General features: G+C 43.3%; 1 protein-coding gene across 3 annotated transcripts in view; it reads left to right on the top strand.

The window, feature by feature from the left end:
* SCAI (suppressor of cancer cell invasion) overlaps positions 1 to 23,792 on the top strand; it is a 538,528-nt gene that overhangs the window by 416,278 nt on the left and 98,458 nt on the right. For all 3 annotated transcript variants that reach the window (XM_069241740.1, XM_069241742.1, XM_069241741.1), the window contains 2 exons: positions 2,428 to 2,529; positions 15,328 to 15,429. In XM_069241740.1, coding sequence (XP_069097841.1) covers positions 2,428 to 2,529; positions 15,328 to 15,429 — 204 coding nt within the window. The remainder of the gene's footprint in view (positions 1 to 2,427; positions 2,530 to 15,327; positions 15,430 to 23,792) is intronic.

The raw sequence follows: 23,792 nt of genomic DNA, 5'->3' as shown, positions 1-23,792 counted from the left end.
GGTGTATGCCTCATGAGATGCCGAGGCAGCAATATAATGGGAAGATTGCCAGTGCCGGATATGCTGTGAAATGCTCTTCAGTGTCCGCCTCCAGTTTGTGGGTTTGGAAGTTCTTAGTTCTTAGTCGGCTCGTTTCAACTTTCCTTGATGTATAAAGCAGGCAGGTTGATTTCTCCTTCCCTTACCCCATTGCTAGGACTCCACCTTATTATGTCCAAGCAGATTTTCTGACTGCAGGTTGAGGGATCTAGGTTGATTTGGGAGAAAAGAAGAGGGAAAAATGAATTTGTAGTGTTGTAAGAGATGCTGATAAAAATGGTGTCCGGCAGGTACATGGCGCAGAAGAACAATACAAAGAGATTTGAGATCAGGGTGAAAATTAGATTTAGGTTCTGACTGTACGAGTAGGTGAGACACCTCTTACTCAAGGGTAGGGTTATGTGAACGTTATTTCAAAGAAATCTCTGTCTCATGTTCGGTTGAGTCTTTAAAGTGTTTTTTGCAACGGTTAATAGTTTGTGGTTCACAAAAATGCCCAGCAACCCAGCAACCCACCAACTAGCAGCAGTGGAGCCAGACTCTTTGTGGACAGGGGATGGACCCAGATTTCTACACATATAGGCCCTCATTACAACCCTGGTGGTCTTTGGAATTTAAACCACCGACAGGCTGGCGGTACAAACTTTGGCATTACAACCGCAGTAGAAGCGCTGCGGTCGGACCGGCGGTTTCCCGCCACTTTTGTCCCGGCGGTTGTAATCCAGCTCTGCCCATGGGATTACGAGTCCCCCTCCCGCCAGCCGTTTCATGGTGGTATGAACCACCATGAAAAGGCTGGTGTAAAGGGGAGTTGCGGGCCCCCTGCCACGGCCCCATGGAGCTTTTCACTGTCTGCATAGCAACTGCACCCGTCGCACAGCCACAACACCTCCGGCTCCATTTGGAGCCGGCTTCCGTGTTGCGGCCCAGCGGGGATCTCGAAATAGGCCCCACTGGAGTGCAGCTGCATCGGCGGCCGCCCGGCGGTTTCAACTTGGCGGGTGGCAGTTTCCGCCCACCAAAGTTGAAATGAGGGCCATAGTTTCTTGTAAGAATCACATGGCTACATTTTTTCCCAAGTGTACAGGCGGGTGACTGACCAAATTCATGGGAATTCACGGATAGTCTTCACAAAAAACAAAAATGTAAACCATTTCATCTGAGCAAGCTTTTTTGCACGTTTGACATCTCTAGCGCCTAGGTGTGACACACCTAGTAGGCAAAGTAAACAGGAGCAAGAAAACATGGCTGCAGCGGGTTACAGCAGCATTGCTGCTTAGGATGTGAACTGAAAGCATATTAGAAATCATGAAACACAGCAGGTTGACCTGCATTGGAAATTATAACTGACAGCTAATTATAATTATAATTTGTGAATCTATCACTCACACCTCCTAATCCATCACATTGCTAGGCACCGCGCCAAACGACAAGACAAGAGCACCTCTCTGGTCACTCATGCGCAACATCAAAACTCCTCCCACATCGGATCACAACAAATGCAATACTCTGCCAGCCCCACACTTCACTACAGTGAGGTGTGCTAACCATTCAGTAATGCGCTTTTGGCACCCCACAATAGGGTATGAACCGCTATATCAGTGCTCCAACACAAAGAGGTCTTGAACATGCACACTGTGCATGATCCGTGTCACGGATGCACTACAAAGACTAGAACCTTGGACAGCCTGTTGAGCAGATCTCCAAGAGTCCATTGGGCAGCAGCCTTCTGAGTTAGACGCTTCTTATTTGCAGTCCTTGTGGCACACAACATACATCGTCAGCCACCCTAAGAGCGCCTCATCCAGATGTACTTGTTAGCATGAAGCCACCTTGTTTTAAGGGAAGAATGTCTCCATTTCTGGAATGAAGAATCCAATGATCTCAAAGCAGATTTTTGATTTCTTTCTTTTTTTCTTTAAACTTAGTGCTCATTTTCATGGACCATTGACCCCATTTGCAACATTGTTTCAGTGCAACAGTATGTGAGACCCAGAATCAAGTCTTCGAGTAGTACAAATATTACTGTTTTTCCTGTCAGTAGCTTTGTAGCTGTTTCCAGTTATCACATACTTGTTGCTGCTCTGTTTTCTAACTCAAAAGGCTGCTGTTTTTTTTCTCGTTCGCTGTGTTTGTTGGCTCGAACATTACTTATTACCTTATTCTCATTTATGCTTTTCCCCATCAAACCTAAAACAATATAAAGTGCCCTTAGGCTATTTTGCTGTCTCGGTTTGGATGTCACCCCTTCTACTTATTGGAGAGCCTTAGATTTTATTTTGTGTTCCTCCACAGTTGGTTGCCTGATTCCTGTTCTTTGTAATTATTTCCTTACCTTGCAGACCACTACTTTTTTGTTTCTAACTATTGGAGTTTCTTGTGTTCTAGGTCAAGTTCAGTGAGCTGACCGTCGACATGTTCCGGATGCTGCAGGCTCTGGAGCGAGAACCCATGAATTTGTCATCACAAATGAACAAGCCGGGGCTTCAGGTGAGTAACATTTGAGTACTGTAAGCCTTATTTTAAAATCTATACTATCATTGTGAATAGATATAACAATAAAACAGATCATCACCATGAATTGACCGGTAAATGCTGTGTTGCGATAGGTAGTGATACAGCAATGTAGGGTATGCCGCAAACTAATTCTTGATTCCGAACTGACCCTTTGAAAGGATAACAGTGCCTTATACTTTTAAAAACTTTCACATTATGAAGCAGAAGTGCAGATGAATTGGCAAGATTTCCCCAAAACAGTGAAGATTTATTTCCAAAGGCATGGTGTCCTCCTGGCACTGCCCTTGCTGGCTCAGAAAAGGACAGATCCTGGATACATTATTTATCTATTTATTTGCAAGTATTCTATAGCAGGGGCCAGACCGAAAGGGTGTCAGTGGGCATAAAGAGAAGGTAGAAAGCAACCAGCAGAGCAGGTAACTGTATTTCAATCAGTTTGGAGCCTTTGATGGGACTGCACAATTTGTATGGCTGTAAATGGAGGAGGTGACATTTGATCAGTAGGTTTTTCAAATTTTGTTTAGTTAAGTCCTTGGGAGGAATTGCGTAGATTGCAAAAGAGCTGGAGTTCCCAATCTTGGAAACATTGCCCATGCAGGGCTGTTTCATCGATTCAGGTTTATCCAGTTTAGGGATTACTGGTGCCTGGACCACACCTTTCAAAATTTCTTCCGCAATTAATTGTTTGCTTCCTCTCGGAAGTCTCAGTTGGAGTTGCACTCCTTTAGCAGTGTTAATGATGCGGCACCCTAGATGGAGGATGACGTTTGTCCTAGATGAAGCCTTGAGAGCTCGCTGAGTTGACATTGATCGGGGAGCTGTTGGGAGTAGATTGTTTTTCAGCCGTCCTCAGCGCCACCTGCACCACTTTCGAATCAGTGCAAAGTACAGCACCTGATAGGCAAAGAGTCCACTTACAAGACCTGAGTATTTTGAACCTGACTCATGCCCCTTTCAGATGCCCACTATCATCTACCATGGTGATGATGAGAGCATTGAGGTGTGCAATCTTCTCCCCCACCTACGGTCACAGACGGTGGTCACTGGCTGTGCTGAAGGCCAGCGGACTGGATACCTCTCCTGAGGTGGATTTTCATTGTTGTTCGGGTCTCACATCTGAGGAAGTTGACTCGTTGACACCTAGGATGCACATGGCCACAGAGGTCCCTGGATTACCATTGCATGAGGAGAACAAGGTTACCCTCCTCACAGAATTTCTGCAGCCGACATCCACTGTCGTTGAGCTGTTATTGCCCTGCAACGAGACGGTTATGGATCCCCTCATTGTCACATGTAGCAACCCATCCTCTGATCCTTTGCAGAGCTGCCAGCTCACCTGCTGCAATTCTGGGGTGACTGGAGACCTGAAAGTTTGATGGCACGCCCTTCATTGAGAGTCTTTTTCTTCAGGCTTCCTCTTGGTATAAATAGGGGGTTGACAAGGACTGACACAATGAGGAAGAAGGCGTTCTTTTCAGATAGCCTTTCCCTTCACTACATGACTATTACTTTTTTCTTGCCTGTTATTTCAATGCTTTGAGAAATGCTGCAATTCGTAGTTCTGAACCTCCTTGACCACATTTGTGATGATTTAGCAGAAGTTGTGCCTGATGGGCAAGAAAACCAAGCAGACCTTTCGCTCTGGGCTGGATAGAGTGCACTCGGTGTCAGGGTCCATGGGCTTTTCTATTACCATCAACCACCATGTCTGGATGCATTCCCCAAGTTTCTCATGTTTGACACCGGTTTCTTGGTTGATGTCCAGGCCAATCTTATAGACTTGCCCTTTTACAGAACTTCCCTATTTAGCACGAAGGCTGGCTTGGTGCTGGAGTGCTTCAAACAAGGTCGGCTATGGCAGGATCCTTGGGATTGGCTTCCACTGAGCATCAGTTTCATCAGCACTACAGCAAGTTCAGAGATTATTCACACAGCCTGCTTTTCCGGCAGCACATTTAGCAGATCAACAATTGTTTTCACAGGTACAGAGGCTGTATTGACTCTAGGGGTCATCGGGGCAGCAGCAGAAGTCCTCTTCTTTCTCCCTAGTCCATCTCTCAAAACTGCTTTGAGTTTCCCTTGGAGGGGCCTATATAGTCTATAGATTGACGGCTGTCATTTGACTTTACACACTTTCAGTCCTTCACCATGAACCATTCAATATTGTCAAACAAGGTTACGCCTTTTCCTTCCAGGATTTGCCTCCTCCAGCCCCTCCTGTTGTCTCTGTCATCTCAGATAACCGTACTTGCATTCTGCAGCAGGAGGTTTTTGTTTGGTTGTGCAAGGGTATACCATTGAAATTGCTCCAGCACAGAGAACCTTGGCTGGGATGCTACTTCGTGTTCTAAAAAAAGACGATGTTATTCCCCCATTCCGGGCCTTGATGTCCTGAATTCCTTCTTTTGCAAGAAGAAGTTTAAGATACTTTCCCTTACACAAGTCATTCTACTCTGGAGTGATAAGCCTGGCTAGTGTTTCTGGCATCTTGCTGGTTCCCCAAATATACACACGCCAGTAGGGCCTCCATTTGCATTGACACCAGCACTTGTAAGTCCTGACAAATACCATTCCGTTTTCCCAGAAAGTGACTAAAGTTCTGCAGTAGTAGCTGGTGATGGATCACATTACTTGCCATCTTCGGTGGTAGCCAATCCCCCTTCTCTTGGTTGGGGCATTAATCTGATTGCATAGAAGATCAGAGGCCGGTAGTGTCCCACGGAGCAGAAATCACACATCAGACTGCTCAACATTTGGTGTTCCTGCCTTGCATCTGCGATTAGTTAGTTTGAATCCTAACAGACAACTTTACAGTGATGTGATACACGAACAACAGGTTAGCATAATTTGTGCTTGTTGTTTCCCGGGCTGAGCACCAGCACTTATTTTTGAGGGCCGGCGCTTAGTCTTTTGCCTCAAGCATTTGCTCCGAGCAAAAGACACGTTTGGGAAAGACCCAGGAAGAAAAAAAAAACAGAAAAAGCGTCACAATGAGAGAAAGCTGCAAGAGGGAGCTGAAGGGGCAGGGAGTGGCTTAAGTGGATTGAAGAGGCCCGAGATGGCTTCAGGATTACACTGCCTCAGTATTCCGTCTTCGCACATTTAATTGCAGCAGCCGCGTGTTTAAGAGGAGGGCTTTGGGCACCGGCACTTTTTTATTTACAAATAAAGCACTGGCATTCCCTGTGTCCCAAGGTGCTCAGGTTGTGATCTTGGACTCTGGCTCATGATGTCTGACTGACTGTGAACCACCTGAGTGGCTCCTTGAACGTGCGGACCAATTATCTCACTCAACAACATATGGCCTTCACAAGGTGTGTTCGTCCTCTGGGGCAGTACAACAGTAAACTTCTTTCCCACTCATGAGAACACACTCTACCACACTCTTCTGTTCCTACTGCAGGGTACCCTGGGAGACACATTCAAACTGAGGTTGGCCTCCCTTCTTTACTATGTGTTTCCTCTGATTCTTCAGGTTCTGTGAAAGCGGCATCAGGACTGTGCACAGATGATCTTGATTGTGCTAGGTTTGCCAAAGAAGGTGTGCTACTTGGATGTGCCACACCTGTCCCCCTCCTGTTCCATTTCTGCTTAGAACGGCATGCATCTCCCATTAGGAGGGTCAGGTCCTGCTTGTGAACTTCCAGCACCTCCACCTTCATTCCCGGAGATTGAGCCATCAATCTGAGCTCTTTTGACTTGCGTGCAGAGGTGGTGGACGTCATCTCGCTACCAAATGCGTTCATCCTGGAGGCTGGTCCTGTTTCACTTCCTGATGTACAGAGGAGGAAATTGACCCCTTCATGGTACGTCTGGCCAATGTGTTGCTCTTCTTCCTTTCCTTAGCCTGGCAAGGCTTTGTTGTGGGCACTGTTAATAGTTATTAGGCAACCTGATGTTTTTTTGTTTGTTTGCTTGATCAGCCGTCTCTCTCCATGCCTCATTGTTATGCTTTTTTTAAGGGATTGAACCACTTCTTCATCCCTTTCTCCTAGATTTTTGCCATAGTTGAACCTTAACCCAATAGTTACGTTCTCATTGGTTGACTTTTCAAGCCCATGCACAGTTTATCCTTTGTACCTGCTTGCCTTTAAGATAGCGTTCTTGGTTGGCACCTGCGTCCTTATCCCACCAGGAAGGAGGGGAGACTGCACTGCTTGGATCCTCGCAATGCCGTCTTAATTCTACGCTGGCCCAACTTGCGAGTAACTTGTTTATGATCAGCTTTTCATTGGCCATGTTGCATAAAATAAAGTTTTAGCTTGGCTCTGCAAGGTTTGACTTTCCATCACATGGATGCATCAACGCAGTTCATCAACTCTTCGGCGCGAAAGTACAGGTTGTAATAGCCCCCCACCATTCCACACAGTACATAGCCGATGTGCTGTCCATGCTTTCTGGGTTACTAACAGTCCCTAAGAAAGGGGGGTCACAGATGCAGTGGTAAGTCAAACCTAATTTCAGTCCCTGTAATATCATACAAATGTTCTTCACTAGGAGGAAAGTTACTTTCTGTTTAAAAGTGTTTTATTTAAACAGTCTCATCCTGTTGCTTCTCACATGTAAAATATCCACTTTGAATATTATCAAAACAGAACTGATTTGTGTTACTAAAAACAAGAATATTATAAACGTTTCTACCACAGTCAAAATGACGTTTGCCACCATAAAGCTTGCATCTATGCGCTATACCTCGAGACAATAGAGTAGTTTAACTTGCATCTAGAGCACTGCATACCTGTTTACAACAAGAAGAAGTAATTATCAGTAACCAGGAGAGGGTTTGAAAAGGGAAACAAGCATCGGCTGGGTTCAGCTCCTTCCCTTTCATACCTAGTTCCTTATAAGCTCCCAGCCTAGGACTGGATGCTGCTGCAGTTCGGCAATCTGGAGGTCTCTGCCAGGATTTCTGGTAGTATCTTGTGTGATAATCCGGGGGCGGAGGACCTTCCCACCTTAGTGACCACTTCATGATCCTTTTATACTGTTGACCACCGATCTTATATCGCTTAGAGAATATTTGGGGAATTTCTGACATAACCTATATGCATTAATATGCTAGTCTTAAGACACACTAGTATAACCAAATATAGTAAAATTAAGTCAGTTCAGACTACATCGTTTGTTATTTTCACCATCTGACCTTGAACTTTAGATAAGGCACTTGTTCTAGGCGGATATCAAATTACATGTGTTATAGATGTTATTGTATGGATGACTTGACACCTTCACAGGTTCTTGGAAAGATAAAGACAGACAGCATCTATGTCAAAAGGTAGCCATGCAGATGAGAAGGCAGAAAATGGAGTCTGGCCTTGGGGGTCTTAACGTCCAGGAAAAGAAAGTAATTTCAGAAGTGGACAATTTTCAGCTGATCATGCTGTGCATCAGAATCTGGTATGCTGCTTCTAAGCGCATCAGGGTGTAGATTGTTCCTTCAGAGTTGTTTTGGGGTGTTCCTGTCCTGCGTATCTGATAGGCTGCAACATGGACCGTGCTCCACACCTACAACAGGTATTTGTGCATCAACTCTGAAATGAAATCTCCAGGGATGGATGTTTTGCCCGATCTGTGTTGTAGGACTTCTTGGTTTGATCATCTCCTCAGAACCCACCCAATGTGGAAATACTACTTGAGTATTTATTCAAGAGGTGAAGAATCTACAGCGAAACAGATACTCACTTTCGGTAACAATTTCGGTGGATACACTAGCTACCTGCATATTTCTCATCGATTCAGCCCTCCTCCCCATTCTGAGGTGTGATCATGTGACCTTTAATTACGTCCTAAGTTAGTTTTGGTACATTATAATTTTGGTCAGTCTCATATATGACTTTTAGGGCTCAGAAAAAAAGACAGGAAGCTGATGTCACTGTACCAAGTTGGCACCTTGTAGGTCTCCATGAAGTCATATTCAGGGTAGATCCCTGATTCAATGCGCCCCATATTGGCCCAGGAGGGGTGTTTCAACTTTACAGCTCCAATCTAGAGGAGATTCAAGATGTGAAGAATTTGCAGGTAGATGGAGGTAGTAAAGGACAAAGGCCCTCATTATAACATTGGTGGTAAAAAAACACCTACCGCCGCGGCGACGGCTGCCAAAAGACCGTTGCTGCGGCTACCAGTCTTCCTCCATATTATGACCAGAGCCGGATTTCCGCCACAAGAAGGGCTAAAATCCGGCTGTGGCCATACTGGCGGATGGCGGTAAGGTGGCACTGCTACCACCAGCAGCGCCACGCCAGTAGACCTCAGCCAGCCGTATTATGAGAAATAATATGGCCTGGCGGTGTTCTGCTGGCGGGCGCTGTTGGCGGTAGCAACGCCCCATCCCGTCTCCTGCCAGAAGACCCCCTGGATCCAGGTAAGTCATGTCTCCGACAGGGGAGGGGTGTGGGGTGGGGTGTGTGGGTGTGGGGGAGTGTGCAAGTATGTGTGTGCGTGATTGCGGGTGTGTGTTGAGTGTTGATTGCATGCGTGAATGTATGGAAGTGTGGGTGCGTGTATGTTGAGAAATCATAATGCGTGTCTGCGTGTATGTTTGGAAGTGTGTGCGGATGTGTGTGTGATTGGATGTATGCATGCGTGTATGTATGTGTGAATGAGTGTGTGTATGCATGTGTGTGTGTGTGAAGGGGGCTTGGATGTAGCAGGGGTGGGGAGGTTTGGAGAGGTAGGGGGTGAGGGGGGGTCTTTGGAGAGGTGGGGGCCCCCTATCAGTGACAGTAAAGGAATTCCCTGTCACTGATATGGCCTTCCCCCATGGTTTTCGTAACGTTACGAACGCCACGAAAACCATGGCGGTAGGCGGGGTCATAATCCCAAAGGAGGCACAATGGCGGCCGCTGGTCTGGAGATGGTTATATATGGTATAGCTGCACTATCTATTCACTCTAACAGACAGTTGTGCTCTCTTGATAATTTTATTTTATTACGTATTGCACCACTAAACCAAACTAACTATTGGTATTACTTCACTCTACCTTGACCACACTACCTCAATTTTACATCTAACTCAACTTTTTCTAAAGAAATATTATTTATTAATTCATATTTATTAATGTATTACTTAGTTATTTCATTCTTACCTGTAATTGTATCCCTGTTCTTTTTTGTGTTTTAAACTTTATTATACTTCATCTAACCCTAATACTTCCCTAACACTTTAATTATAGATTTTTTATGTATTCACTTTATTATTTTTCTTACTGTAATCCTAGTTCTTAATTTAAACCTTTATTTTTAATAATGTAAATTATTTTTGAACTTTCATTAGTCTACTTTTTATCCTTTTTTAATATAATTTTTAGTTGTCCTTTACTTAACCCTAATATTAACCCTATCACTAATGTATTTTATTTTAATTGCTTTTGTCTTTCTAATTATATCCCCAGTCCTAACCCTTATCCTGAGGAATGTAGTTATTTTTAGTTAATACTTTTAATTAACTGATGCTTACATATTTTATAATACTTGCAAATAACAAAAATACCTACATTAAAGTAGATTATTGTAAATATATATCTGTTAGGGAAAAGACCTTCAAGATCAATTTGTAATGTAATTTGATTTATATTATCAAAATGTCTCTTCTTCTCTTATGAAATATGTTATTTTTTAATTAGTCTTCCTTTTCATTTTTTATCTAAGTTTGTTAGTAAAATGTTTTTCACCTTTTGAAGTATTTCTTTTACCCTTATTCTCAATTTATTTCAATTCAATAAAAAAAAAATATATTTATGACTTACTTTAGTTGATGTAATGTAACCACTACGTTGATGCCTTGGTGTGTGTGTGTGTGTGTGGTGGGGAGTAACATTTACACACTCTTTAGCATTACAGCTCATTAAAAATACTGTGTGTATGTATATATGTATGGCGGTCACCAGTAGGTAGTTATAGTTATAGTTAGTATAGTTAGTATCCAGTTTCCGTAGGTAAAAGCATTTTTTCTTTTGCCTGTAACTTGGGTGCCGTTGTACGAATCTTCACAAAATTTTCAAACTAATACAACAGTCAGATCAGCTGCTGTGTTGAAAGTTTGTTTCAGGTTGAGACACAACTACAGCTCGAATTGTTGAACAGAATTACACCAAATTTAGCAGGAGGCTAGATCTTGGTGTGCCAGTTGTGCTTTTTGTTATTTGGTGTAAATCTGTTCAGTAGTTTTGCAGTTATTAAACAACTTCAACCAGGAAGTGCTGGCAGCCAACTTGGGACCAATAGACATGATAGCACCCCATTGAAATGCAATATAGTGAATGGCAGGTTTTGATGGTCACAAAAAGGAGAATTTATAAGGTGTAATAGCAAATTTTAGTTACAATATAAATCATTTGTTGGTGGTACCATGCTCATTTTTGGATTTGTGGTGTGTTCTAAGGTGATTTTACCTTGTGAAAAAGCCTTCTGCTGGGATTTCATGAATAATGTTAAAAGGCAACTGTTTTCTCATAAGGTTATGGTAAGTGCTCCAGAAGCTAAAATAAGAGCATATTTTCTGTAAATTCACACTGTTCTCAGCCATATGAGAATGAAGTCTGACATTCTGAGTAAAACATGAACTTCCAGCAGGAGCAGCCTCTCAGTTGACTCCCTTGTGCACTCGAAGTACTTAGGAGGGACAGCGGTAGGTGCTTGGCACATGGTGGGCAAAAAGGAGGGAGAAGGGTTTTGCATACAGACATCAGGTGGGGAGGGGGAAGGAGCGTAGGGGCAGCAAGCTAAGCAGGAGGGCAATGACGGAGCACAGAATTGAGCAGCGGAGGGCAGGAGGAGTGGGCAGGGATAGCCAGCTAAATGGAGGGCAGTGGGTGCCCACAGGACCACGCAGGAGGGAGGGGCTCGTGCATGGGCTCGGACATCAGAGGGTAGGAAGGAGGTGGATGGGGCAGCAAGCTAACTGTTCAGGGCAGGTGGGCAGGGCAGTGTCAGAACAACAGCCACACAGGACTGTAATGAAGGGGCCAATGGATGGCAAAGAGAAGGGGGCAGGAGCTGCAATCTTGTTGGGTGAGGGGCAGCACAGTGCAAGACCCTGAGTCCAACCCACCGCCACTGTGCATTGCAATGGGCATCTTACTTAGCATTAAAAAACAAGAATTTGCAATGCAATAGGTCTCACATTTGTGAGAGTTAGAGCTATTGGCATTGTTAATGCCCAATTGGACTATTTGTGCCCCATAAATTCGTCACCCCTGCCTCATTTGTTCCTTTCCTGCCACATAATTCCAGTGGCCCTTCATGTAACTGAAGCACTTCCATTTATCTTCTTCCTGTTTGCCTTTTCTTGCCACATAATTTAGACGTCCCTGTCACATATTTCGAGAGGCGTTGAGAGTGGGTTTCAGATACAAAGCAGGCTCTATTCATTGTTAACGGGCAGAGACCTTCAGTTAATAATCAACCACAAAACGTTAAAGGGGGCGAGGTGCAGGTGCTGTAAGCAACAACAGGCACGAAAATCGTCATGACATTCATAATTCTTTTCCAGAGACTATGAACAGCAAAAGGGTCAGACCTGGGTGACTATGAGCGTTTTTGTTGTTGAAAATGCGTAAGAAAACGTGAATGAGTATCTCAGTGCAATAAAAGGAAGAGGGCACCGTTGGAGTTCAGTATCCATCAGAGGTTATAGTTGGCATACAGCAGACAGGCTTAAGTTAGGGCAATATGTAAAGTATTTATGCAGTACCAAAACCGTACTAAATTAAAAAGCCAAACAATAAAAATTCCAAACCAAATTTGAAACATAGACCAAAATGTAATAAACACAATGACACCAAAGTGATACAAATCCTATAAGAGGAACAAGAGAGATGCATTTTTAAGTAGGAATAGGGTCAGATCAAGTGCAGGTCGGATATACCAAACAGGCTTACCCTGGTCAAATATTTTACCTAGTCCTTTAAGTCCAAATCCACCACAGAAGTCTTCTGAAGCCCCTGGGAACTCAGAACATGGCACTTAGAGACTCCCAGGGTGTCAGGCAGGGGGAAAACAGCAGGGTCCAGTCCAGATCCAGTTGCCACTGAGCAGCTGCAGGCAAAGACCTCTTGTAGCTTGTTGTGTCCCTGTAGTTTTTACTGGAGGTCAGTCTTATGACCTTGGAGTCCACTTCTTTGTCCTGGGTACAAGAGAGAGCATTTCAGGGCTCTTGTCTGGCTGCAGACAGCAAGTTTATCCTCTTCTGATCTTCCTCAGCTCCAGGACAGTTCTGAAGTGGTTGCCTGGAGATGCCACATTTATGCCTAGCACGAGCTGGTGGTTGGGACTGACTCTTGGGCATGCAATGGGGTATTAATTCCTGGGGCCAACCACGTCCACTTTGGGTATTTTAAAGATGGTGAAAGTCTTCAGCAACACTAAAGTTGAGCTCTGGCAACTAAGATGTGTGTGGAAAAGTGCATTATTGTAATCCCAGAACTCTACCACATCTAACTCTAAAATCCAGATTGAAACAGTCACTATACCAACAATACAGGGTAAATGGAATCATCTAAATCTGTGGCTGCTGTGGTTTCGGCATAGCTATGGAAATGTGGCATTTGCAACATAATCCACCTTTTGCTTATAATCTGCAGATTTTAACACAGAAATTTGTTTCTAGCTCAAACAGATCAAACGCCACTAAAATCATAGTGACCCATGCTCATGTGCAGTGGAAGGCCGTATGCAAAGTTTGACAGGTCATATTTCAGTTTCTTATTACTATATGTGGATGTTAAACTGGTTCTGATGAGGTAAAACCATTGCCCAGACAGTGTTAGCATGAGAAGAAAATACAAAAGTATAAAGTAATGCTATCACAGAATGTGCCACATAAGGTTGCATATCTTGCCTTTTCTTGGTGCTTAAGTTAATCAACCCTGCTTCATAATTTGGTCCCGCTGCATACTTCCACTGGCCCTGACCCAATACTCCTAGGAACAGAAGTATGGTGGAACAAAGCAGGGCTTTCCAGCAACTAGACAGTGCAAGCATTGTTTTTGGCATCCTGTTCTCGTCCCTTGAAGTGCAAACAAAGTATTATGTATAAAACCCCGGCAGACCTGTCGAGTAGGGTTTGACATTCAAGTTGGATTTGACACACTGATGTCAAAAAGGATACTTACATCCCAATCCTAAATTTTCTGTCACAGTCAGAGGGGTCATATCTACCAATTCAGGTCAGCCTTTTGTGTGCTCTTGAGAGGCATTTCCCACCCATTTCAGTGCTAATTACTGGCTGGAATAACTGGGAGAACAAATGCAAATGGGCCTCCAGAGGCTTTAGGCAGGAAAAAAGTAACTGCTTAAAAGTACCCTTTCCTTAATATTTATCAGAGACCCTACTTCCCCATTCATTTGGATTTTTAATAACTATTAAAAATAGTTGTTTACTTATTTTTCTAGCTGTTTCCTAGCCTAAATTAGCATTATTAAAAAAAATAGTGTAATTCAGCGTTTTCCTGTGGGACAGCAGCCTTGCTACAGTGAAAATAGAGTTTGGCATTTTTCACTGTAAAGTCATGTTTAAAATTAAATTCCTACATGTTCTACTTTTAAGTACGATGCACCCTGACTCATGGACAGTAGTTCTACATAGGAGTGGCTCATAAATATTTAAAAGGAAGGTGTTGACTTGTCAGTAGGGGTTATTTTGACCAGTCAAATTTGCAGTTTAAAACTGCAACAGCCAGGATACAAATGGTAGGCCTGCAGTCACGTGTGCATTGTCTCCGCAGTGGGTTGCACAATGGGTGCTGCACTCCACCAGAGATATTTAACTTACAGGCACTGTGTACACTTTGTACCATACATTATGAACTTTTAGATAAAGTAAATATGCTTATTTATGGATATGCAAATATCATCATTCTTAAAGGGGGCGCACAGACACTGGGTTAGAGGGATAAAGTGCACGGAGTTCTACAGCCAGCAAAAATATAGGGTCAGAGAAAAGGGGAAGATCTAGGGTGACACTGCAGAACGGGCAAATTACCTACACAATCGCAATTGTATTTGAATCTTTTTAATTTTGAAGCCAGTGAGTGAAATTGTTGTAAAGAAGGTGATACCGAAATGTAGTGTTATAATTTTTGGGAGGCAAAGGGCTGGACAATGCCTCACACAAAACATGGGAAGTGCTTCATGCCTGTCAATAGCACTTCTTTCCCCTGTATATCTTATATATTAAAATGCTATCTATTATGCTCTTTAGATAAACACATTCTAAAAATAATATACTACTTTTAGCGATAAAATAAAACAAATGTATTGGGAAGGCCTGATATTGCACCTTCTAAATTTCGCTGAGCTGCATTCCAGCTCTGTACAATTTTTAAGAGAAAAGCCAAAATACACAAATCACTCTAATACTGTTGACAAAAATCACAGAAGGATGCTCATAGAGAACAATCCCTTTCTATTTATGAGGGTTAGTCACCAGCCTTGCCAACACAAGTCTTGAATTTGATTTGCAGAGAACGAACCCTTAACTAAGCTAGCATTACCGGTAAGTAACTCATTGTTTTATATTCTACTGCAGCCCTTCATGTCCTGATAACATGCTGAACAAAGCACTGCAGTGTCAAACTCAGATTTCAGATAACTTCTTTAATGAGTTCTTTCTCCTACATTCTTGTCCTGCTAATAGGATGTTGTTTTTTTACTGATTAAAGAACAGTGTGCAGTCATGTGGAGGGTGTGTGGGCACACTGCAGGATAAATGAAAAAGAGTTGATGAGACCCAACATCAAAGCTTCACCAACCTGTCTTCCTTTTATTCAGGACCCATCTGAGAAGCCGGCCAAGCGGGAGAACCCCCACAAGTACCTTCTGTACAAACCGACCTTCAGCCAGCTCTTCACCTTCCTAGCAGCATCTTTTAAGGTGTGTCTTTCTGCTTTACTCAGTGTGATGTTTTGTATTGTCTTAATTACAAAGTGTGGCCTTCAGTGCAGGGTCCTCAAAACAACTCACAGTAAAATATAATAGAGTGAAGTAGAAGTAAAAATAAAAGACTTCTGACCACAGACTGTTGATGGAAAGCTGAAGCTAGAGGGAGTCTTACAGACTGTGTAGCAACACTGAATGGCCTTTCTTAGAGACAGTAGCATTTTGGGAGAGGACCAGAGGTGACAGGTACGTCTGTTTCTTTCTTTACTGCAACCCAGATGCTCGCTTAAGCTCTTACTACAACATATAAACCATAACAGAATGCAAGTCACTTCTCATTGTAGTTATGGTCCTCCTCAAAAGTTCCTTCAACCACTGTTTTGTCCTTGTTGCTCAGCAGCTGAGAATCTGTCTTAATAGTGTTATTCCTTTTAAAGTGTAGGCCTAGAGTTGTGATTTGGTCTCGCAGGCTGGCATTTATATTGTATTCCATGGCATTTCTGTGTTTTTGTCCTTGAATACCTTAGTGCTCTCAAATGATTACTGGGACTTCTAAGGGCGAAATATTCACAGTTCAGGGTCTGAGCATGTAACACTGCATTTCCTTTGTTTACCTCTAATGTAGTGGTTGCTTTCATGTTCAGGATTGTGATTAGGTGTGGCTTCTGTCTGAAGTCTGGAAAGGAGGAGGATGAGGTGCTGCTCCCGGGATGGACGTAATAGCATCAGCCAGAGAGTCAGTCTTCTTGACATTTTCATGTATCCACCATATTCAATGATGAATTCCAAGTCCATCTGCTCTCCTGAAGTCCCTGACCTTGCATGCTTATGAGCAGTCCCTCTCCTCAGTGGAGCTCATCTATTTGGTACTGAGCACTTGTGGCCGGATAGTGTTCATGAGCAGGAACCCTCCTCCTTCAATCTCATCCCAGGTGCTTCTTTTAGGGGCAGAGTAGGCCCAATATGCGGGCAGTTGGAGACCCTATATTTAGGGTTTATTAAGCATTTTAAGTTCTCCTGCAGCATAAAGACTTTTATATTTTCACTTCATGCATTTCTTTTTGTTTTTCACTGTTATTGGCCAGCCATGTGTTTTTGAAATAAATACATGTGCTGTGGTGCACAGGTGATTTTTACCATGAGGAATACATGGAGGAAGAGTAGACAATTTTTGCCTTGGACAAGGACTCCTCTCCGGATGTTTGTCCTTTGGTCCAGGACCTTCAGACTATGCCAATAAGCGTGAATCGCGTACCTTCGGGGACCACTTTAATGAGTATGAGGAAGTCCACACCAAAGCAGGAAATAGTTGTCTCCAATAGATGATGTTGAAAGGTTGACGAAAGCTTGAGTTTTATGTCACATCAGCACCTTCTGGCTGAAAACGTCCTGGTTTCCACACCAACTACATTGCATAAGGAGACCCTACTTGGGGACAGGATTCCACTTGATCTGAGGAAATTGGTACCAAGGGCATGAAGTCTTCATTCATGTTGTATTCTGCAGTTGACAAGGCTGTGCCCAATACTTATAAAACTCAGCTCATTGTTAAACTATAGGCACTTCGAGATAGACGAGATCCATCTCCTCCAGGATATCTTCAGAGAGAAGAACTGGATATTGAAATTAAATCTAAACTCTGCTCACTCAACAGTTTTGCAAGATTCACATGTTTGATTGCAGAGACTCCCCCTCAGCTTTTCCTTAGCATCATGACGCTTCACAAAGCTTATCAAGTCAACCAGATCTTTAGCATCACTGCCAGTCTACTTGAACAGTAAGTTCGCAATTACTCAAGATCTGTAGACCCTCTGCCAGTAGGATCAAATGATGGTAAATGTCCTGCACAGCCTGTATTTTGTGATGACAATGAACATTTCCTGAATTGCTGGGGTTTGTAGTAGACTACGTCAGTAACCCTTCTGCTGCCAGTCTGCAGGCTGATGTCCATGAAAGAGAACTGCAAAGAGTGTTAAAGACTGATAAGATCGCATTGAGACAGGTGTTGAGCATAGTGAAATCTCTAGCTTCATCCTTCCTGGGTCCTCTGAATTACTGGGTTTCCAACGCTGAAGGTTGCAATTTGTGCAAAGGAAGCCAGAACAGAGAGGCAAAGGTCTTGAAATGGAGGCTTGGAAAGGCAAAGCAGTGTTGAGATCAGCACTGTTTCTAGTAATAAAGTCGGATGGTTTGCCTTCAGGAGAAGGTTGGTCAGAAGATCAGTTGCTTGTCTTGCATGATAGTGCTTCCTATATTTCAAACACATTGACAACTTGAAGCTTGAACTCATCGGTCACCCTGCAAAATTCACATCAGACTTCAGCTCCCTTTAAGCAACTTCATCTGTTTTCAGGAAAACCATTCGAACAACTAAACTCCAACTAAAACTCTCAAGTGTGAGCTGAAACCTTCCGTACCATGATGCTCAAAAGACCCTGCCAAAAAACAAAAGCTTTATCTGCATTTAGTACAGAAAAAGGAATGAAAATAGAGTCCCTAATGCCCTCACTACTGAAGTCCCTCCACACAGCACTCATCACATCAGCCAAAGCTAAGTACAATACCAACTCCCATCAATAAAGCTGCTCACGAAAGCAGAACACTCTTCAAGACATTGATGCATTGCATAAAACCACTTCCTGACCGTCATATTCCCACACTTCAGAAGACTACAGTGACATCACCCTCTTCATTGAAAAAATACAGAAGATCCAGTAACACACTGGCAACACCAAGCTTGCTTTTCCTCTTAGACCCAGCCTCTTCTTAGCATCCCACAATGGTTATCCTTCAAAGCTTTGTCTATTTCAGAACTCAGAGATACTCCGCTCTCTGAAAACAGCTTCCTATGAAGATGAAGTTGTACCCGCCTCTTACATTAAAGCTGTCTTTAGAGAAGCCCTTTCACCGATCTTCACCATTGTCGGTGCCTCACTCAAGACTCCCTCCGAGAAGCTCTCATGATTCTCAGATTCACCCACTCCTAAAGAAACCCACACTAGACCCTGATGGCCTCCCCAATCACTGGACCATCACTCTCCTATCCTTATAGGCTTTGAAAAGGCCAATATGGATTCTGGCCACATTGCAGCATGGAGACAGCACACCTTAGATGATGCTCTCCTGCCAATCAAAGATCAGGATGAGCCCTGTCTCCTGATCGTGCTGGACCTCTCAGCTGCCTTTGACACCGTCAGTTATGCCACCCTCATTCACTCACTGAAGTCTCCAATGGGATTCATTGGTGAAATCTTTCAGTGGTTAGCCTCTCACCTTTCCAACCAAAAGCAGTTTGTTCACATGCTTATCTCTAGGTTTCAGAAGATCTTGCACTTACTAAACAAGGAGGACTGGGAGATTGATCTGGTCCAGTGTACTTACTCCCTATACGTGAACCTATAATAAATGTGTACACTGTTCCAAGAAAGAATATTATCAAAGAGGACGAGAAAGAAAGACTGAAAAAACGGTGTTGTAGGAGTGCCCTCAAGCATCACTTATAGGATGCTAGGCATCATCATCGGGCTAACTCCTCGCCAGACCGGCACTGCAATGTCTGACGGACCACCACACACAGGTGGTGGCTCTTCAACCGGAAGATGGTTCTGCAGGTCAAATTAAGTCCTCAGAACGTGCTGACAGAGGAGAAAAGGAGAGTGAAGGATATATAAAATTGGCTATGAGCACCTGATAACTAGATTTAATGCTTATAGTGAGGGTCAGGCCAAGGTTAAAAACAAGTAGGAGTATCCAGGGAATAATGTCTCCTATACTCCTAAAAGAAGGGAAGGAGGGAAGAGTCTTCACTCCTAACACTAGGTCGACATGTTTCGCGCCTACTCGGTCAGGGATTGATCCACTGGCGCTTCATCAGGACCGTTTAGTTGTAACTTCTCCTTCATATATCAAAAAACAAAAAAACAAGGAACGTAAATGCTGGGAGGTCACTTACAGTCTGCGGACCATTCGTCACAGTCAGTCTAATAGAAAGTCGCCCATCCCATGTAAAGACAGGGCATCATAGGGACGCGTAAACCTCATAACCAAGGTGAGTTCATTGAACTCCTGTGATGGTATGCAGTTAGCCTACCCGAGGACGCGTGCCCCGAATTAATGTCATTCATTCGGGGCACGCGTCCTCGGGTAGGCGACTTTCTATTAGACTGACTGTGACGAATGGTCCGCAGACTGTAAGTGACCTCCCAGCATTTACGGTCCTTGTTTTTTGGTTTTTTGGTTTCTTTCTCGTCCTCTTTGATAATATTCTTTCTTGGAACAGTGTACACATTTATTATAGGTTCAGAAGATCTTGGTCAGCTGCAGTGTCTCCCAGGGTTCTCTACTGGACCCTATTATCTTTAACCTCTATAAGGACCCCCTAGAAGCGCTACTCATTGGTGAAAGCATTAAAATTCACCTATATGCAGATAATACACAACCCTGTTTTCAAGCCATCTCTGCATCCAGTGCCTTAAACACTGCCTGCACATCATCAAGACCCTCATGTCCAGCACCCACCTGAATCTCCATCCCACCAAGGCAGAATTCCTGTTATTGGACAAAAGCAACAAGCAGTAATAGTACAAACCCAGGCTCATTAACATTTATCTCCACTACTTTGAATCCCAGATTTCTCCTAGTGCAAAATTACTTGGATTGATTCTGGTCACCAACCTCATCTTCAAGAGACACATTGTGAAGAAAACATAGACAGGTTGGTACCAGCTCTCTGTACTGCAGAAAATGAAACTATTCCTTCTAGAAAGCGGCTTCAGAGTTGCTGTTCAGCTCCTTATACTCTCACATCTGGGTGGTGGAAACTCTCTGCTCCATGGCCTTCCAGGATCCACACTGACTCCTCATAAGGTCATCGTACACACTGCAGCACGGTCTTATCCAGGCCTGAAGCAAAATGATCGCATCATCCACATCCTGATAGAACTTCACTGGTTCCCCTTTCTGGCCCGCATCATCTTCAAAACCAGCGCAATCATTTGCAGAGCATTTCTACCTCCACCTCTGCTATCAAGCTGAGAAGCTCCCCGTTTCTGGTAGATCGCTGCACACCTGGAGCCAGGACACCAGACCAGAAACAACAATGTGTAAAAAAAAAGCAAGGCAAAAGGCCTTTCCATCGATGCACCCAGGGTCTGAAACAACACTCTCCAGAATCCATCAAGACTGCTCCAACCTTACTCCAGTTCATGAAATAGTTGAAGATGCACATCTTTAAAGAGCAATACATTATGATGCCGTAACATACCACAAACCAGCTACCTCTCTCAACACTTGTTGAAGGCATCCTTGTCGAAATCCTTGTCTTTTACCCTGTACAGCTCTCCTCTGCTTTTAGCTAGGTTTCACGATACAAATACCACTTACATACAAATGCCTGCCCCTTTTATAATGCTAAAAAAGTAATGGCCCTATTATGGAGACGGAAAGCAGATCTGTTGTTCATAACTTTTCAGTAGCAAGTATGGTTTCCAGTACGTATTGAATTTTCTTCGACTTCCCCAGTCCTTCAGTCGACCAACCCCCAGCTTCAGCGGACTCTAATAGGCCCATGTGGCAACCTCACCAACTGATTCTTGAAAGCGGTCTCTTGCCTATGGCAAGAAAGTTAGATTGCGGTCCTTTAGGAATGCTTTGTGATCCACATCCAACCGGCCTGGTCATCAATCATAATCAAGTGGTCCAAGTACTTAGAAGCAGCGGAGTTTGAAGAGGACATTGGTCCCTTGTCGTTAGATGTTGTGCGTAGCACAAACTTTCTTTTGGAACTCTCGAACTAGGGAATATGTGAGACAATGATTAAATTGCTCAGATCAACTATTTCTATTGGTCACTCACTGGTGGAAGGAACTCTGCGGAGAAACACCTGCTAGTTTTTCAGATTACTTAAAGGAATGGATGTTTCTAACCTTCTCCAGCTGAAATGTTTGCAATTGTTGGATTATAACATGCCTTAATTTATTTCTGAATTGGCCTCTAATAAACATTGTTACAGGGAGGTGTCCACTAAAACGTCTGCCTGATCTCTTGTTGGAAGTAGATGTGGCATGTTTGGGGACTCACCTTGTCTGGTTGGTTGTTTACTCCACATTGAGTAACATTTATTATTTGTAAATTTGCCTAGAGTTCACTTTCAGATCAACATTACCAGTCTAGCTTCTTTTCCTGTCCTACCCCAGGAGGGCCCTCACTGGGTTCCTTTTTTAACAAGTCACTACGCCCCCACACACCAAAAAACTGTGTCTCCTTCCTATGGAATATTTCAGTTTTACTATGCACTTACAAATGAATTAATCAAAATGATTATCATAAGTCAGTGTCTCAACTGTTTATCTCCCATATATGTATATATGACCCACCCTGATCCTTACTAAAAGAATAGCTTAAGGCCCCTAAGTCTAGCTGGATAGTGCGGTATTGGGAGGCTTTGTGACAGGTATTGCAATAAAGGGAGCTAAATCTTCTCAAACTCATAGGATTTCTCATTGAATGCCCAGATCAGCCTTCCCATTGCTCGTAGACTCCAGTCTTGCTAATGCCACTGTTCTAGAGAGTGTGTCTCTCTTTATCTTCAATTAAAGGCTAGTGTTAACTTGGCAGTCACCAGACAGTGCCACATGAGTGCCCTGTCTGATTTTGTTTGCCTCTTCAATAGGAGGAGCGTAATCTCAGTATCAGTTTGCCCATGTCACTTTGTGAGGAATATCTAACAATGGGTTTCCTTTCAGCTAATATTTTTGCTGCATAAGTATTGATCAACGAACAGTCTTACAAAATGTGGAGCAAATTGCTGATCACTTGTCGGGTACAATTGGTGGAGCTTCGTCCGATATATATGTCAAACATAATTTAAAATGGTCTTCTCCTCCTTGTGTGCTTCTGAGGTGCTTGGATATATCTTGATAAAGTAGTTCTCAGGTGGTCTGTGGAAGCTCTTTCTCCAGAACTCACTTCTGGTGTTTCCTATAGGGCCAGTGGCTAATTATACCCGCTCCAATTAGGCTAACATAAATATTGGATATAACCCTTTTTTTAGCCAACTGATGATGCTATTAATTTTTTTTAAGGTTGAGCCATCTCTGGTGTATGTCACTTTCACTACATGGTTTATCTCCTGGTGTGTGAGTTGAGTGTATTTGGTTTTAAGCTATATTTTCCATGTATCAAATGACTTAATTTGTCCGTTTTTAAACAGGTCCTGAATTATAGTACAGCCGGCTTTCACACAGCCTTATAAGCTCGTTTTAAGTCATGTGGAGAAGTTGGGGTTTGCGTGGACCGTGGTGCGCTGAGAGTGAAAAGTAGTCAGGTTGCACTGTTTAATCGCCGCTCCCCAGATATTAAGACCAGTCTTTATTGCAGTGACAAGGCATCCATAATGGGGGCATGGAGCCCTGAGGCTCCAAGGTAGATCTCGTAGAGCGCTTCATGTCAGGATGCCCTCCATAGGCTGCCAGAATTGGTCTGCGCCTGGTGATGAGTCAACAAGCATCCTTAAGTGAGCTATTTTGTAATAAATATAAAGGGCTGTTCAACCCAGACCTCCCTCTCATTTGGGCGTTAGAAGAATTTTACAAGCTAATCCTGAGCAGGTTATCTGCAATATAAAGCATAGGAAGATTTGTTTAAGCTCCTCAAAGAATTTTCTCTCCATGGTATTCGGAAGGGCCTGGAATAAATCAAGGGGCTGTTGTAAAATGTTCATTTTGATGACATTGATGTGTCCCAACCAGGAAATGTATAAGCGCTACCATTTCTGAGGCCACGGTGCATTCCTGCCATAAACTGTGGTCAGTTCCAACCTTAAAGCTTGCATAGTTTGGGGGGGTGATGTAAATACCCAGGTATCAGATACATTTATGTACCTATCGGAATGGAGATAGTTCCTTCAAAGTATTGGCAGTTGTCTGGTTGAAGGATAAATTGAGAGGTTTGAATTTGATAGTAAAATGTGCCACTTCAAAACCGTGCAAATCTGTCATCAAAGCTAGCAATGAGGTTTTAGAAGAGGTCAGGGTTCAGAAAATGTCGACCGCAAAGGATAGTTTGTGAGTATCTGTGCCAAACTGAATCCTCTCGGTGGCTGTCTCTTCATTTATTTGGATGGGTAAGTTCAAATATGAAGCCAGGGAGAAAGAGAGAGGACCACCTTTCTGGTACCCCAATGCAGAGGCAATGGTCGAAGCCTTTTTCTCATCCAAAAGACTAAATTAGTGGGATTTGTTTTCCTCAGGGCCTTTTCAACTAAATTGACTACTCTTCTCACATTACCATGGTTTTGTCAACTCATTAATAAAGTCTGATTTGTCTTAGTGAGTCGGATAAGATATGAGGGTTTCAAG

This window comes from Pleurodeles waltl, chromosome 6, assembly GCF_031143425.1.
Source record: "Pleurodeles waltl isolate 20211129_DDA chromosome 6, aPleWal1.hap1.20221129, whole genome shotgun sequence".
In the NCBI taxonomy this organism is placed as follows: Eukaryota; Metazoa; Chordata; class Amphibia; order Caudata; family Salamandridae; genus Pleurodeles; species Pleurodeles waltl.
The sequence above is the reverse complement of the archived record's forward strand: the minus strand, read 5'-3'. Positions and strand labels throughout refer to the sequence as shown.